At 26.1% G+C, this 18,408-nt stretch overlaps 1 protein-coding gene across 1 annotated transcript in view; it reads right to left on the bottom strand.

Moving 5' to 3' along the window:
- Nucleotides 1-18,408, bottom strand: part of LOC126897675 (putative fatty acyl-CoA reductase CG5065) — a 22,248-nt gene extending 3,840 nt beyond the window's left edge. Inside the window, exons 1-2 of the mRNA XM_050671450.1 lie at nucleotides 18,224-18,408; nucleotides 10,726-11,078 (exon numbers count right to left, since the gene is read on the bottom strand). Coding sequence (XP_050527407.1) covers nucleotides 10,726-10,977 — 252 coding nt within the window. The 5' untranslated portion in view covers nucleotides 10,978-11,078; nucleotides 18,224-18,408. The remainder of the gene's footprint in view (nucleotides 1-10,725; nucleotides 11,079-18,223) is intronic.

The raw sequence follows: 18,408 nt of genomic DNA, 5'->3' as shown, positions 1-18,408 counted from the left end.
AACATATCAAAATAATTCTTTTTTATATAGATGCATAATATCATTACCTTTCATTTGGTATATTTTTTTTATAAATTTAACCCTTAACCTGCCCACAAGGGGGGATTTTATATGACAACTTTTTCAACTTAACTTTTGAAAATGTTCCGGAAGGTCTGACACTTTTATATATATCTTAAATTGAAGCTAATGTAATATACTTTATTATGGTAAAAAAAAATTTCGGACTTTATTTTATCTTCATGGTGAAAATGGCTACCGAATGCTATTTTTGTGTGAAAATTTTCGATTTTGTATTTTACATTTTTAACTTTATTATGCTATAACTTTTTGAAAAATGTATGAATCATTACAATTTTTTTATGAGAAGTAGTATTTATATAGATCTTTCATTCGACATACTGTTTTTTTAAATCGGACCATTTCCCTAAATACAGGGGGGATTCAAAACATAAAAATGCATATAGAAAGTAGAACTTTTTCAACGTAACTTTTGAAAGTGTTCCGGAAGGTCTGACACTTTTATATATATCTTAAATTAAAGCTAATGTAATATACTTTATAATGGTAAAAAAAAATTTCGGACTTTATTTTATCTTCATGGTGAAAACAGACATTAAACTTAATAAAAAAAATACGATTTTTGTAAAAAAATTCTTTTTTATATTTTTAACTTTATAATGCTATAACTTCTCGAAAGATGTATGGATCAATATAATTCTTTTTTTTGTAGATGCATGATGTCTTTACCTATCATTTGGTATATTTTTTTTATAAATCTGACTTTTTACCTGCCTACAGGGGGGGATTCAAAATGACAACTTTTTCACAAAAAATTTACTTTTTCAACTAAAATTTTGAAAGTCTGACACTTTTATTTATATCTTAAATTAAAATTAATGTAATCTACTTTATTATCCGAAAAAAAAATTTCGGACTTTATTTTATCTTCACGGTGAAAATGGCTACCAAATGCTATTATTATGTGAAAATTCTCGATTTTATTTTTTACATTTTTAACATTATAATGCTATAACTTATTGAAAAGTGTATTGATCAATATAATTTTTTTANTAATGCTATGACATATTTAAAAGTGTATGGATCAACATTATTTTTTTATGAGAAATAATATTTTTTAATAATCCCTTTTTCATTCGACATACTTTATCTTGATTAGGATATTAATAATGAACTAGCAGATCATGTAGCTTTTGGAATAATCCACCAATTTTTTAAAATTAAACACTATCTAAAGATTTGCATCGAAGCGTTTTTTTTTGATAGTGATTTTAATCACTGTCAGATATCATTATACTTGATCCATCTATGCCACGTCACCACTGTGCCGCGACCCCCCTGTGCTGGGTTTTTTTATAATTAAATTAGTAACATATTAAGTTGTAGCATTTTAAATGTTATAAAAAATATATATTTTTTAGTAAAATGTTTATACATTTATGTAGGTATCAGACCGAAATAGCAATTATCGCCATTATGGTGAGAATTTTTTTGACACTGAAGAACAACTTCTTGTAATTGAGAACACGACGAAGGTTCGTTATTGTAAGTGAGACATTGAAAATACTTTTTCATTATATTAGTACAACTTTGTTCTGTATCATTTTTTATTTCATAACGATCAATGCTTTTACGATACTCTTTTTCTTGTGTCATTTCATCAATATGTGTTTCCACTATGCTACCAAGTACTCGACCCATTGCACTACCAATTGTGGTAGCAAAGCTTGTTGCTGCCATTTGACTAAAAAGTCCGGGTTGAGTTACTTCTTTTTGATCTTTAGATTCTTTTTGAGTAGGACGATTCTCTGTTGTGTTCCCAAAAACTTGAGTTGATCTACGTGTCACTCTTCTTGGACTAAAGTCTGTTCTTCTTTTTGTCCTTCTACTCATCGTAAATATTTGATTTAATCGTATATATTTGATTTAATCGTAAATATTTGATTTAATCATTGGCGTTATTTTAATACTACAAATATTATTACAATTTATAATATAATTTATTTGATTAGTAACAGTGTTTAATTTGAATGCTGTTATTTATTGTAAAATCTTGAAAATATTATTATTTATGAGCTCCAATGTTGTGTTACTATACTTATCAATAATATTATTAAACATTTTATGACTGTATATATATATAAATTTATTATATTGCTAAAATATATTTAAAATAATGTTAAGTAAATTAATGAAACTATACTTAAAAAAACTTTTGTTAACAGTTACAATTATCGTTCATTTTTAACTGTGTTATGTAATGTTTTACAAAATGTTGCTTTAGTCATTATTCAGTGCAATTTACAACACATGAAATTTACTATGATGGGTTTTGGTAAAAATTATACTCCACGCTTATGCCCTAGTAGCACTGGGGTCCTTATGGACAATCATTTACTGTCCTGTTCAGGACTACTAAATAGGCATTGAATCAGCGTGCCCTATTTATGCCCATCAGGTCACCAATAAGATACTATAAGGCGTCTCCTAGGTTTTCTACGCCTCCTTTCTTGAATTACACACCATTTATAACCTGAAACCTATAGAATTTTACAAAGCGTTCTGTATATAGCCTATATATGCATATGCATATGTAGACTATTTATGCATTCATTTTTGAAGTTCCTCCTTGTAAAAAATATATTTTAAAAATTAATAAACTTTCATTATTTTATTATTATATTTCCATAATATATTTTTTACAATAAAAACAGTTTTAAAAAAAGTTTTATTAGACTATTTACCAATAATAACATCAAATAAATGTTAAGTTATCAATGCTATTTATAAATTATCCTAATTTGTGGTATAAAATTACTGTAAAAATCTTTTTCGGGAAAATTATTGGAAATATTCTCTAAAGACAAAAAATATTTTAAACTTGTTTTTACTACATTTTAAATTATTTTAAATCACTTTTTCAAATTCTGATAAATCACTGAAATGAAACTTTGAATTATTATTGACACTCGCCTAATGAAAATGGCGATTTCTAATATTGTTTAAAAGATCAAAGGCGTATTTAGTATTCCTTCTAGACCATAAAACAGTGAATCTATAGTCACTTGCTTTAACTATTTTAGCAGCAAAATAAACAAAACTTCAAAGAAGAATTGACAAACAACTTTTAAAAAAATACAACACAATTAGATGATCAGAAAGTGTTACGAAACTGGTTATAGTCAAAAAATAACAATAGGTCCTTTTTTAACTTTCGAAAATTATTCCTAAAATCTTTATTTAATGAAAAAATATTTCTTACAATAAAATTGATATTTACAATGATTTATAAAAATAAATTTAATATTAATCTATATATTTTTATGAAAAAATCATTATTTAATGAAAAATAGAAGATAATATATTTAATCAATCACCCTGTATATCAATAAATTCTTTAAGAAGAATGATCAAGAACTAGAAAAGTGTTGAAGATTTAAATTCATTGTATACCTATATAACATTTTCATAAGTCAAACAATAGCACCATTTAAAAACAATTAATTAGAAAACTAAATGATCATAATTGATTTAATTTTAATTATTTGTTTATGTTTTGTAAACTGACCTTCTAATGACCTAAAATGTCAAAGCTGTCAAATCTCAAAAAAAAAAATGTAAGTTAAATTTTACTTATGAAAATATATCCATTATGTTCATAGTTCAAATTTCAATATCAATAGTTTTTATTATACTGCAAGCCTCAAAACATCGTTAGCTATTTGGTATGTATCACATATTTAATTATAAAAATAGATAATTATAAAAAATTTTCATATTTACGCTTTAAATTTAAATTTGAATCCAAAAAAAAAACTTTCAAGTTATAGACCAATTTCCATTCAGTCACATGTCTCCAAGATTTTTGAAAAAATTATCGTAAGTAAACTGCAAGCTTCCGTTGGCAAAGTAATTATTGAAGAACAACATGATTTTTTACCGGGCCGTTCATCTACTACTTGTAATCTTTTATTTACAAATTATGTTTTTAATGCATTCCAGCAACGATCACAGGTTGTCTTATACACAGACTTTAAAAAGGCATTCGATTCAATAAACCATGAAGTATTACTTGCAGTCCTTAAAAAAACAGGGTTTGGTGAACCCCTTTTAAGTTGGTTTCGCTCCTATCTTCTTAATAGATACCAATGGGTTAAAGTACATAGTATTAAATCTGACTTATTTTTGGCCTCATCGGGAGTTCCTCAAGGGGGGAATCTGTCTCCCCTTTTATTCTCTTTTTTTATAAATGGAATTAGTCGTACTCTTCTCAACTGCAAGTTGCTTTGTTTTGCAGATGACATGAAGCTTTTTTTGCGAATCAATACACAGGAAGATTGTATTAAACTTCAGAATGACTTAAACCGGTTTACAACTTGGTTTGAGGCGCTGGGCTTGTTGCTAAATATTTCTAAATGTCAAGTTATGTCTTTCACTCGCTCTAAATCTCCCATAATATATTATTATTTTATCGGCGATTCTAACCTTACTCGTGATTATGTCATTGTCATAGATCTTGGCATTAAATTTAATGCTTCTTTAGATCCTCGACCACATATTGATATAATTTGTTGTAAGGCGCTTAAGGTTCTCGATTTTATAATGAGGATAGCTTCTGACTTTATGCTTAAATTAGTAATAAAAACAATATTTTGCGCGTTAGTTCGTCCTATTTTAGAGTATAGTGCTATCATCTGGATTCCACATACAGCCAACGACGGTTGTTTGGTTGAAAGAGAAACAACGTAGGTTTTTGCGGTTTGCTGGTTTTGTATTAGATATTCCTCATCCCCAACATGAATACTCACGTATTGTCGAATACTTAATCTTCTCTCACTTGCTGATTGCCGTAAAGCCCTTGGTACTAAATTCTTAATAAATTTACTTGATGGTAAAGTTGACTCTCCACCTCTTTTAGCGCTAATTAATTTTAAAGTTTCCCAGAGAAAATCCAAAAAATTACGCTCCCTTCTTCATACCTATCTGTTCTTCTAATTATATTTATAACGAGCCAATTAAACGTTTAATGAAAAATGCCAATGAAGTCCCCTCTTTCAATTTCAATTAATCATTTATTTTATATACTTTTGTTTAAATGTTTGTTTTTTTCTTAATATTTATTATTTTTATATTACTGTTTTTTTTTCATTTTCTGTAACTATATTGTTATACAGGGTGATTTTTTTATCATAACCCACTCAATTACTTGCAGAATAATAATAATTTAAACATTTTTTTTTTTCATTATCTTTAGTTACACATTATTCTTGAATTTTTAACTATGTAATACTTTTTAAGTTCATCCCTTATGCCTTGGAAGGGGGTCAACTTTGTTTTTTTAAATGGTAACACATATTTTTAATTTAATAAAATGTTTGAGTTTTTAATTTAATAGTAAATGGCATTTGAATTTTTAATATAACTTTATTAGCTTATTAGATATAAACATTTAAAGTTTCAAAATTTTGAGTTAATATACATGTATAATACACATGGGATTGTAAATACAGGTAGCTAATTGGATTTTTATGACATTGCTGTCTCAGTCACGGATTGTTTATTATCAATTATGATTATCAATAGATATACTTTCTGTATTGTCAGTTAGTGTATTTATAAACTCATAACAATGTGCCTTACTACAATTGATAATAACAATGCTGTGTATCTGCTAATATCGATGTTATAAAAAACCAATTAGCTACCTATATTTGTAATCCCTTGTGTATTATACCTGTATATTAATTCAAAAATTTGAAACTTTAAATGATTATATCTAATAAACGAATTAAGTTATATTAAAAATTCAAATGCCATTTACTATTAAATTAAAAACTCAAACATTTTATTAAATTAAAAATATGTGTTACCATTTAAAAAAACAAAGTTGACCCCCTTCCAAGGCATAAGGGATGAACTTAAAAAGTATTACATAGTTAAAAATTCAAGAATAATGTGTAACTAAAGATAATGAAAAAAAAAAATGTTTAAATTATTATTATTCTGCAAGTAATTGAGTGGGTTATGATAAAAAAATCACCCTGTATAATAAGGGTCAATTCCGTTGAATAAATAAATAAATAAATAAATTTTTATAAAAAATTTTCAGAAATATTTTAACTTGAGCTTAACTAATTATTATTTAGAATTTGTTGATGAATCGATGGATTTCATTTTTAAATATATTGTTAGTAGTGATTAATCATATTTATGAATAAATACATTTCCATGTTGCATATTTATGTTAAAAGTTATATTACATTGTAATATATTTAAGATAAAATAGCCAATAGTCTACAAAATTTTACAAGGCATTATTCTTTTAAAACTTTGTCAGTTAGAATATGTAGCGATTATTTAAAAAATGTTAAGTAACAACATTTCAACCTAAATACCTAAGAATAGATGGCGTACCTTTTAAGTTTGTCATTACAGTTGTTTTCGTAATGATTATCGACTGTATTAATTATCCTAGTTTTTTTTTTTTTACTTAATAATAGTTTGTGTTTTATATCAAATTTATCAGCTTATCGAACAGTCATACTTCTTTAATACTGGCAATAAAAATGGAGAATGAGGATATTATTGGTAATAAGCACAGTTATTACAACATAATATGATAACCTAAATTGTTATATTATAATAATTTGGATTTCAATTTAATTTAATGAATCTTGAATGTGTTAGATCTTTCATGTAATGTTGTATTATTTAAAATATTTACATTTAAAGGTGTCCCACGACGTTCCGCCAATTAGCCATAAGAAAATTGTGTAGAAATTTTAGAACGTAGTGGGATATTCAGTATATTTATGTCTTCAGTTCCGCGTTAACCTTTAGACTTATTGTATAGTTATATATGTGATGTATAGTTTATATAGCGGAGGGGTCAGCTTACGTTAAATTTATTATAACGTAATATACATTCATTTATTTACTATATATTAAAAGTCTACGTCTTAGTACTTTATTATTTAATATTATTGTATATACATTTCTAAAAGAGTTCTAAAAAATATCAAAAATAATTTTCTTGTCATAATTATTATTTTAAAAGAAATTTAGTAGCCATCGTTAAAAAATCATTTTATATCTATAAAATTAATAGATATAAAATTTAGAATATTTAATATCCTAAATAATTAATTTACCTTATTATACTTTTGTATTTATATGAATATTTTATGCTGGTATTTTTATATCATATTATAATATAATATAAAATATTATATACTGTAAATATTCAACAAAAAACATCACTTTTAGAACCTGAAAAAAATTTTAGTTTCACTTTTTCATTCGACTGATAGGTAGTAAATATTATACACCACAAAAAAAAAACATAAGTATATTTATTTCAAACATTATGAAAGCATATAAGGTATATAATGAGTACATTATATTAAGTGATTACTAGAATAAAATATTGTTTAAATAAATAAAATCGAAAGCTTGTGTACAAAGTTAACCAGCCTAGTCAATCTTTGAGTGGATTAGCTGTGAGGTAAATACAATTAAAAAAAATGTTGCGGAGATAGAGAACCCACCTGTGGCTTCTATACTACTCGAAATTTTTATTAACACGACTCACAGTCAATACAAACATAGATGTTTGGAACGAATGACGTCATTGATACTTAAAGTGTGATAATTAATCACAATAATTTCTATTTCAAATTATTTTTATTTTAATCAATTTTCAGGTATCACTTTGTTTTTTTATATTTTACATCATCTTGCCAAAACCTCGAACTCATACCCCGAGAGAAAATTATATATATTATATTATTTAATAAACACATAGCAACTCAATCATCTTCATGCTCATACCGAACCACCTACATTAATTTTATATTCATTTTAAGTTACTATAGGAGATAGATTACTTTCTTAAAAAATAGAGAATAAAACGAACATAAATCAAGAAAAAACAATTTTTCTGTAATAGTAAAAACAGCAATACATAATTTATATATTAAGATCGAACATGCTTAATTGTTTTCATTAAAGAAATTCCTTAAGTTATACTTTATATTGTGTGTATTTATGTAAATAATTTTAAGAAGATTAACTCTTCTTCTTCTTCCTCGCTCTAATCCCAACTACTTAGGGTCGGCCATCGTTATCGTAAATTTCCACTTGACACGATCACCCACATCATCTACGCTCACATCAGCTGTCCTCATATCGCATTCAATAACATCTCTCCATCTCTTTTTTTGTCTTCCTCTACTTCTTCTCATAACATGACTAAACCATCTAAATATATTTTCTCTCATCTTATCCACGATTGATGCTACATCTATATACTATACATCTACATTTATATGCTCGTTCCTTATCCTATTTTCTCTAGTCACTCCACTCATCCATCTAAGCATTATCATCTCTGCTACACTCATTCTCTACTTTACTTTCTTATCAACCGCCCAACACTCTGAACATTATAACTGGCCTCACTACAGTTTAATAGAATTTACCTTTCAGCCTCATTGGAATTCTTTTATCGCATAAGACGTCAGACGCTTCTCTCCACTTCAACCACCCGCACTTAATTCTGTGTCTTACATCCTCGTCCATATCACCACTCTTTTATACAACTGACTCTAAATACTTAAAACTTTCCATCTTTCCAATCACATCCACGCCTATTATCACTGACATCCTCATTTCACCTACCTCGTTTTCTCCTTGTCAAACTTGTACTCTAAATACTCTATTTTACTTCTACTTATTCTTAAACCCTTTTCTTGAAGAGCTGATCTCCACACCTCTAGCTTTTGATTAATTTCCTCCATATTTTCTCCATATTAACACTATATCGTTAGCAAACAACATGCGCCACGGTACTATAGTGACTAATATGTATACGCTTGGTTGGTTGTGCAAGAGTATAAAAAAAATACTAATTTCTTGAAGAGCAAGTAATGGAAACAATTTTTCATCAATTTCACTAACTATACTACTAATATTTTAATTAATTAGTTATTTTATACAGCTTAAACTATCTTAATAATATATAATATTAATTTATATTCGATAAATTACAAAATTACATAGTTACAATAGGATTTTTTTAAGTCCAACTAACTTAAAAGTATAAGCTTATTTTGTAACTTCTATACGATTTTTCGAAGTATTGTTCTTTTTTTTCATTTATTTAACCGAATAAATTTATTGAAATTATTGCTTACTACTTGTATTTATATTTTTAAATTTTTTTACTGTATAAGGAAATTGTAAATGTATTATACAATACAATTTTTAATTATCATTACAGCTAACAATAAGGAACAAGATTAGAAGATCATTCAAAATATTTCATTACGTTAATAAACATTGAAAATATATGTATTGACTTCATTAAAGACTCACATAATTATGAAATTACTTGTAAAAAATTGGATAGCTATATATAATTATGAACCAGTTACTGTTTAAATATATTACAAGAAAAATTTGTGCTAGTGATGAAATTATTTGGATAATTTGGATTTCAAATAATGAAATCTTCCATAATTATATTATGTAAATATTTTTTTATAGAAGCAATACGTTTGAAAAAATTATATTTTGTATTTATCTAATTCCTATAGAATTTCTGTATCATAATTACTTTTTAATTCAATTTCATTATACTGAGCTATATATAAAATTTGCATGCAAATTATATAGTTATTTCTTTTTTGTTTACTATTCGCTGATATTATATTTTGATTTTTAATTTATTTTAAGTGCTAATTAAAAAAACTTTGTGAAACAAAGAGGAAGATTCATTCCACATTATGTGTGAATGCGATACTCTGGACACATTAAGATTTAAACATTTAGAAAAATCTTTTCCAGAAATAGTAGATATCAAAAACCTAAAATCCAAAGATTCGCCAGAGTCAGGACTCTTTGAATATACAGCGTGTTCAGTAAGTAAGGAAACAGGTTTATATTATTCTCATTGTTTGTAACAATTGACTTGTTTCCTACTTACTAAACATTCTATAGATGTAGCACAATAGGACACTCTATATATATAGTATTAGTTTTTCAACAATAGCAACAATACTTCGGTGGAAACTCTTACATGAAGAAACCAAATTAATAAAATTCCGTAGGAGGTGCGCGCAATGGACCTACAAGTGTGAATGTATGGGTAGTTCTTGCCTACCTCAATTACAACTATTTTTTTTTCTCGTCCTATTCCCAACTACTTGAGGTCGGCCAAACAAACCTCTATACCAACTAAAACTAAAAAATTAAAAAAACTACTCTGTTATTTTAGAAAAGAAACTGTATTAATTAACCACTGTCTATAATAAAAATAAATAAATAAATAATTCAATTATAAACTTTATACTATTTTAATTTTTAAAGTATTAGTATTTAATTTTCAATATTAAAAAAATAGTAATTTAATAATAATATCAAGTCTTGGTTAAGAGGATTAAGAACAAATATAGCTGACAGGGCTTCGATTTTTTATTTAAAGTATAAAAATAAAACTTAACCGATGTCTAGATAGTAGAACTTCATTTAAATTTTAGACCCTAGTCTTTGCAGTATCTTAATCCCATCTAAGATTTTATTCAATTTTACTAATTACATTCATTATAATATTATCAATACAAGTTTAAATAAATAAAATCTTATTAATTGATACACAAACAAAAAATTTTAAGTTTTCCAAATGATATTTATATAAATATTTACCGGATTTTTTAATAACTCCTCGAAACGACATTGAACTTCTTTGCCTCTTTTTGGTCGAACTAGCAAATAGATGGTATTTAACCCTTGGCATGACCTCAAAAGTTTTTCAACAAGTGCTTTGCCAACGAAGCCTGTTCCACCAGTAACAAAAACTGTAGCACCATTGTAAAAGTTTTCTACTTCACTCACGTCACCACCCACACCAACGCCACCAATCCATACTTGACTTCTAAAGTTCTTGTGATCAGTCATTGGAATGATAGCACAATTTCCTTTTATTACCAAATGAAATTACAGAAAAAATTGTATGTCAAGCAATACATTGAAGTTGATCAATCATGTTGCTGGATAAACTACAAATATTAAAATATTATATTAGATGATAAAACTAATAGAAAATTCTATTCTATTCTATTTTTACAAATAAGTTTAAAATATAGTAAATCATGAGTATTTTTTACAATTATACTCTTTAATTTTAACATTACAATAAAATCAAGAATGTAAGATTTTTTATAAATTATATTTTGAATAATAAAGACAATATTAGCTTTAATTGAAAAATTATAAGTGAATATCATTGAAATTACATTTTTTTTATTCTTTTAACTATTCATTTTTTATTCTATAAAATGTTATCACTCGTTGAAAAAAGTTTTGTTGAATATTTTAAACACCAAATAATTAGTAGTAAATCACTATAAAATGGTAAACATACTCTATGAGGTATAGCAATCACTCTCAAAAAGTATTAATAGTACAAATGACAATTTGAATACAAAGCGAATTGAGTTTGGCAATTCATTACACGACATAGCATATCAAAATGAATTAATACTTATTAAATACGACGAAAATAAGAAATTTTTAATTAAAAAAACCAAAAAGAATGTACAGGCTGTATGGTTGATGTTGATAAAAATAGAGACCAAATGAGAAAAAATGACAGCTAAGAATAGAGAAAGAAAACAGTAAAAACACAAACTTTCTGACATTGGCATAAATACTCCGTATACTTAGCTATGGCTATTGAATGTAATTACCATTACGACATAAAAAATCAAAATTTATATGATTAATTGAATTGTGATAGTAACGATAAATAATTATAGATTTATCCATTTTGATATAATTCTTGACCATCACATTTTAAAACTTGAGACATATAAATAATAATATAAATTTCTAAACGTAATAAAATTATTATAGTGTTTCAATGAAATTGATGCTATTTATTCAGAAAATTATTTACCTCTTTTTCAAATGAATTGTAGCGAAAAAGAAATAATTTAAGAACAAGAAATTAAAATCTGATAATGTCTCAAAACAACACGTAGGTATTTGTTAATATTACAATTAGCTGATTTTAAAAGATGTGGAATATTTATGAAAACTAGATATGTCAGTACTTCTGAAATATTTTGGAGATTGTTCTCATTTAAAATACACAAACATAGTCTTTCTACATGTAGATCGGCTGTTCATACAGAAGGTTATGCAAAATATGTGTTTTAGACTGAAGGCATTCTACGAACTGTTGAAAAAGTTGCAACCAAACATAACTTTAATTAGGTAATTTCATTCAAATATGGATTTTGAGACATATAATTACTACTGTGATGAGCTGCTCAACTTATACTCTTCATATATATCTATAACCTATTGAGAAAAAACGTGAAATAAATACTGAATAATATGCTACATGTATAATATCAGCACTTCTACCCTAAGTGTTGACACTGTTTGCAATTGTACTAGATCTTTTAGAAGGTGAAAGTATGTAGTATAATTATTTAAACTGCCTCAAAAGATATATAACGTCAGTTAAGCTAACTGTAAGTTATAGTATGTATTTATTGCAACCCTTCTAATCCAAATGACCAGTACGCGGCTATTGAAGAAATTTTTGTATAGGACTTTTCACAAAATCACACACTAAAGAAGGCTAAATCTTTATCATTAAATATAATTTATGGTTTGTTACATTTACATAATAAATCACTGTTTGGCTTTTCTCTTCATCAGCCAGAATACGTTACGTTTTCAGAACTATCGGTGTACGACTTAGAAGAACAAGCAGAAATTTGGGATGAAGCTCACTGTTGAGGTCTATTCACTCTATATGAAACGTCACGTCACGACTAATTTGTTGTTTTTTCACATTAAACGTCAACAATTAGAAACGTCAATGAAACAATGTCAATTGTAATCTATACTATTGCAGTTGTCCGGTGATTTTAAATTCAAAATTATAAAATCAATTATTTTTAATATAATAGTTAAGTAGATACTTCATCATATTAAAATTTAATAAGAAAACATTAGGAATAATGAAAATCATTTTAGAACTATATTATAGAGTTCATCACAATGACAAACTTTTTCTATTAAAATTTCTTCATCCATATTAAAATAACGAAAATATAATAGTAATGATAATGAAAATATAATAATGATTCATGTAGAATTTATAATTGTAATGTATATTTTTGACCGAGACGTTCCGTTCACATATTCATACTATCTGAATGAACAAGAACGGACCAACATCGATACGTCAAAATATAGTTTTCGATAAATATGCCGTTCCGTGATGTTGACATTTCGTATAGTGTCAATCAACCTTTACAAAATCAGCACTTGGTAATTTGAGTTATTGCTATATTGTTAAGAGATTTTATGATAAACAATATTATGATTTTTTATTAAATCTCTTAGCAATAAATAGTATATTATACCATTTAGAGGTAAGAATATTCTATTTGATGATTTCAGGTAAATATCCCTGTTGTACCACTTGGGATCTTAAAACTAGTGCATTATGATACTTTATTTGTCATAATAAATATATGCACTATATGTACTAGTGTGCGCAGTTACTTTAAACATGCAGGCTACTTAAGATCCTTAAAATGTACGTTGGCTTTTAAAATTTTAAGAAGAACAGATACTTTTGATCTCAGGCACAGCTGACTTATTCAGTTTATAATCTTTTTTTAATTTATTTAAAGTATTAATATGATATTTAAATTTTTAAAAGTTTAAAAATTTAGTATTAAAAAATTTCAAGATGTCATTTGGTAGAGTAGATTATAAACAAAAATTGGGTAGCAAAATTTCTTATTAATGTTTTGTATTTACTTTACGTTTACTTTACATGATTAATTAACGTTATCAACCGTCTATATTTGTAATAAAAAACAATAAAGAGAACGCAATCGGTTCAAAATAAATGCATAAATTTAAACTTTCATAAACTAAAAACTACACTTATCTTAAAATGTTTAAACTTAAAAAATATTATAGCTTATATTATCACTGTTGCCTGGAAGAAGCACTGATCAAAAATTATAGGATTTTTCAGAACATGTGTGACCATTCTGTATATATTTTATTTTTTTTTTAATAGAATCATGTTTTTTTATAATATTGGACAATACATAGATTATTTTCTTCAATATTTCAAAAACTACTAAACTATAGAAAAATTTTTCAATGAAATTTCTATAGTGTTAGTTATTGCAATATTTTCTGTAAAATTAAAACTTTAGTCTAGAAATGTAAAAAATTGCTATTTTTCATATTTTATCGAAACTTTAAACTTTATGCGGAGTCTGCATCATAAACATATACTAAAATTAGCTATATTCATATGCTTTACGAACCCCTTTATGTATTAAAATTCTTGGAACTCCATNAAAAGGAACCCAAAATATTTGCTGAATAAAATATTATTGAAAATGTCATAACCTGGTGGCATACTCTATACAATATGGTTGCCCTACAATATGTACAATAAGTAAGTCAGCATCCGGACAATGCTGCGGAGAATGGATAACTGGACGTTGATAGAAAATTACATTACTGACATTCTGGTTGCCATATAATTGGAGGAATATCAGAGGTAAGGACGTTAGAACGTGACAAGAAGGCTATAGGCAGGCATGTCGGTCCATTCAATGCATTCCAAGCGATAATCACAAAGTGCCGAATATAAATTACTGTAATTATTGTAATCACTGAATCATATTTAAACTAACTACAATTGTAACTGAATGTAAATGTTAAATGTAAATACTGAATGAATTTTTAGTTCTAAAAAACTTTTTAATGGTGTTGTTAATAACAAACGATGGTGGCTCTGGCGATAGCAAAGCAAACGCAGTATTACTCAGAGTCAAAGATAAAAAAGAAAAGTACAGTCAGCATGTTTGTTTGTTACAGCAAATAAACAATAGCTTTTAGGGTAGATTATAATATACCATGGTAAACTGACCAAAAAAAATTGTATTCTCATCTTGCACTGTATACTGTATGATATATAACATCCTAAACATTCTATTGTATAATCTATAATAAATTATGAACGTTAAACTTTAAAGTTACATGTTCCTATTAGTAATACGCTGATCTTAGTGAATCGTATAACTTCAGCTTTCATTAAAAAATGCCAGTTAGATATGGCAGTAAATTTTACAAAATAATATTCAAAAAAAAAAACAAAAATTTTTTAGGTATAGGTATAATTTATGTGTAATTTTGACATTTGAGAAAAATTATAGACAGTAAAACTTGATGATCCCTTTATTGGTTTAAATTCTGCATATGCGTTTTATCAAATTAATTATCATTTTAGTGGTATAATATACATTGTATATTACTTTATATTACTCCATGGCACTTAATGATGACAATTTTATTAATTATACTGAATTTGAATTGAATTGATAGAAAACGGCTCCCCAACTAACTAAATTGTATATTATGCTTTTTATATCTAACTACTTAATTATAAATAGATGAATTAGAAAGAGGATGCAAATAAAAACGTTATTGTATATCTTGGCTAATATTTTATTAATATGAGTGATTAGAAAGTGTGGGTTACTTATATTTCAAAACATATGCATGTAAATAGCATTAATATAAATATTTAGATATTTGCCATAATATTAGTACCAAATATTTACTCCAGATCACCATTCAGTTTGTATTAGTATACTACTTGTATAACTCTAGACTTATAAAAAAATTCCATTATATGATTAATTAGAGAAGAGAATAATAGATTTAGTTATGAGTCACTTAAAAGAGAAAGTAACTTTAAGCTAACCATTACAGTACTTTTAGCTTACTAATGATGATTTGGTTCCTAGAAACAAATAAACATAACACTTCTTTAATAATAAATTATTACCCTTTAATAACTCGTTGAATCTATCATTCTCTTGTAGTATTTAAATGTAAGTCATTGGAATAGTTATGAAAATTAATAATTTAAGGGTTCTGACTTAAAATACGTACTATAAAAAATAATATATTATAAATAAAATTCTTCCTTAAGACCCAAGAAAATATGTATTATTATGAAAAATAATCATTTTTTAAGCTCGGATTTCTATTAATGAGGAAAAAAAGAGGTGGCACTTTTATCAAAGATAAAAAGAGTGCTATGACAAGTAACGTATTTTTATTCATATGAAGAATGACTTTAATTAGTTAATTTTTCTTATTTATTTATAATACACAAAGAAGAATGTTAAGATAGGTTTCGATCTAAGATGATGACTTGAACTATTAATTGATAATTAATAATTATAACAGAACTTTGATTCCTAAAAGTATGTATCATTTCATTTTATATTATGAAAGAATATTAGTCATCTAAAGAATTAGATTACTCTTATAATTTATTTTAAGTTATGTTAATATAGTAATATTTATACAAGTAAAAGTATAATTCAAGTATCACATAACGAATTCATACATATAGGCTCAAATTTGTGCATGGAGATCAGCAAAATGGTTTATTGGAGATTAATTGAATTTATTTCTCCTTAAAAAACTATAGAACAATACACATGATATTTCTGAATTTTGAAAAGGCTAATATATTTATTTCTTACTTAGAAACCTCTTACTTTATGCCTATGGGCCCAATTGAAAAAATTGACGAGTGCATACATTTGAAATTGTCATTAACTAAAGTTGTAGATAATATTATTTTGTCTAAGTCATTTAAAGTATTCCAATTTTTTACCTAATATGCATAAACAATAAAATTGCACACAAATGAATGAACAAGATAATCGATCTTAAAAATGTTATCACTTTAGTAATAATGTAGTCAATTGTGAAACAATTATAGTAGTACTCGCAGGCTATTCCCATCAAGTGCATAACAGTGGCATAAGATAAGTGTAATAACATATTATAAAACAGCGACGTAATCGGAAACCGGTTTAATGCACAAAATCACAGAAAGTATAAGTGCTTAGACTACTTGGGCCTAGCAGTTTACGCACGCAATAATTTTACAAATTTTAAATTCTCCTCTACCAAATTACATCTGCAATTTTACGCCAGGGGACAACAAAATGATTATCTAATAACCAATTAATCGAATATTTGGCATAAGATATAAAATTGTATTTCATCGTCATTTTATTTATAAAATTATATTAAATAATTATATAAAAAAAACAAAATGAACTAAATTTAATATTTTTTCGACAAAATTAAATTTTTAACTTTTATAATAATCCAAATTTGCTTAACTTGTTAGTTCAAACTATTTATTTTTTCTATAAAATAACTTAAAATGTTGTTTTTGAATTACCTACTCACAACTTCCTGAAATTCAAAAACCCTAGTGAATACCTATATTGTGTTTTTTTAAAGACTTTAATGTTAATCAAAATACATAGACAGCTGATATGGTAGATCGTGTCAAGTGGAAGTTTAATAAAAGGTTGGCCGACCCCAAGTAGTTGGGATTAAGGCGAGGAAGAAGAAGAAGAATGTTAATCAAAGTACATCCTTCATATTATTGATTTTAGCTCTTAGAAATTGAATTTATTCCTCATAAAGATGAATTCAATTTTTCAAATCCTTATTAAAAGATCAATATATTTCATTTTGTTTACAATTCACATTTCATCAAAATGCTTCCATTAAAATTTAACTATTATAGACGTAAGAACTAAAGATAACGCAAGAACTTTCTCGTAAATCTCATTTGTTTGAAAAATGTTTCTCCGGAAAAAATATATTTTGTTTATTCCTGATTACTTAATTCAATATAAGACCTAAGAAAAATTTGCTGTCGTATTTAAGAGGATACTAAGATGCGTATTTTAATATCCATTGTATGGTTCTATAACCCTACTGAAACTTACAGTATGAAAACTTACAATATATTTAATTTACTTTATAACTTACGAAATAAATTTTTAAATCTAAGATGGGTTCTAATATTGATAGATGAACAACTAATTAAAATCAACATTTTATAAATGAAATAAATTTGAAATAATCGTAAAAAAATTGTTGTTTTTGCTTTAAGTTATCGTATTGTTTGATCAAATTATCTTAATTAAAATGAATAAAATTAAAATCAATTTCCCCCGAGCTAATATGGAAAGGAAATAATTTCAGGAGAAACTGATCTGATTAAGACATGTAATTAAGTAAGAATACATGTATGAATAATACATACCTGTTTAAATAAAACTTGACCGGAACAAACAAAAAAAATGTTTTTGTAAAACTAATCAGACTAAATCACTGTAAAAACGGCGATTTAAACATGAATAGCACGATGTTAACGACCGAAGTGTCGAAAAGAAAAAACAACACACTGCGCGGTGTAGTGCGAAGAAAAGTCCTGTGAAAGTAATGTTA

The sequence above is a fragment of the Daktulosphaira vitifoliae genome, unplaced genomic scaffold (genome assembly GCF_025091365.1).
Source record: "Daktulosphaira vitifoliae isolate Bord-2020 unplaced genomic scaffold, ASM2509136v1 Scaffold_2, whole genome shotgun sequence".
NCBI lineage: Eukaryota > Metazoa > Arthropoda > Insecta > Hemiptera > Phylloxeridae > Daktulosphaira > Daktulosphaira vitifoliae.
Note: the sequence above shows the minus strand (reverse complement) of the source record. Positions and strands in the feature narration are given on the sequence as shown.